This window comes from Fulmarus glacialis, unplaced genomic scaffold (assembly GCF_000690835.1).
Source record: "Fulmarus glacialis isolate BGI_N327 unplaced genomic scaffold, ASM69083v1 scaffold43397, whole genome shotgun sequence".
Lineage (NCBI taxonomy): Eukaryota > Metazoa > Chordata > Aves > Procellariiformes > Procellariidae > Fulmarus > Fulmarus glacialis.
This window is the reverse complement of record NW_009222118.1, coordinates 17273-18109: the sequence shown is the minus strand read 5'-3', so window position 1 is coordinate 18109 and position 837 is coordinate 17273. Positions and strand designations below refer to the sequence as shown.

The following is an 837-nucleotide window of genomic DNA, read 5'->3' as shown; positions in this document are numbered from 1 at the left end:
CGTGCCGCAGCGGGTCGGCACATTGGAGCCCACCCGCAGGTCACGATGGGAGCTGGTGCTTCCAGGGTGTCAGGAGGGGTGTTCTGGAAAAGCTTTCTGCTCTGTGGTGCTGCCTGGTTCTTCTGGTGTCATTCCAAAGCTGCTCAGGCCTGCTGGTTCTCCACCGTGGTGTTTCTCTCTAGTGATGCTTTCAGCTTCCTTTTGGCTGCTTTCAGGCTTGGATTTTTTTTGGCTTTGGGGTGTTACCATCTAGTGTGGGAGCAGGAATTTTTCCCTGGTCGGTGTCACTTGTGGGCTGAAAACCCATGGTCTCCTGTGCAGGTCTCTGGTGTGGGAAGGTGACTGGAGGACAGATATTTTCATGGCCTCATTGAAAGAGATGGACAAAGGCAACTCTGTGAAGCTTGTCCTGACTGTCAATGGACAGGTAAAACAACTGACATCCTCCTCTCTTCCTACCCTGGGTCCCAAATGTTGTCATTTCTGAGCTACAGAACTTCCTCTCCCATTCTCTCCCATCCTCTCCTTTTCCTGCTCTTTGCTACTCCAAGGCAGAGCCGCCTCACGCGGATCTGTTAATGCACATCTGTGCTGAGCCTAAACCCTCTGTGATGCTCCAGGCCTATTTCCTAAACACTGACATCCTCCTCTCTTCCTACCCTGGGTCCCAAATGTTGTCATTTCTGAGCTACAGAACTTCCTCTCCCATTCTCTCCCATCCTCTCCTTTTCCTGCTCTTTGCTACTCCAAGGCAGAGCCGCCTCACGCGGATCTGTTAATGCACATCTGTGCTGAGCCTAAACCCTCTGTGATGCTCCAGGCCTATTTCCTAAACTC

The 837-nt window shown here is 52.0% G+C and overlaps 1 protein-coding gene across 1 annotated transcript in view; it reads left to right on the top strand.

Moving 5' to 3' along the window:
• Positions 1-321: 321 nt before the first annotated feature.
• LOC104079339 (RING finger protein B-like) overlaps positions 322-837 on the top strand; it is a gene marked incomplete at its 5' end in the record, with an annotated part of 7290 nt that continues 6774 nt past the window's right edge. The window contains one exon of the mRNA XM_009581349.1: positions 322-427. Within this exon, the coding sequence (XP_009579644.1) occupies positions 322-427 (106 nt within the window). The remainder of the gene's footprint in view (positions 428-837) is intronic.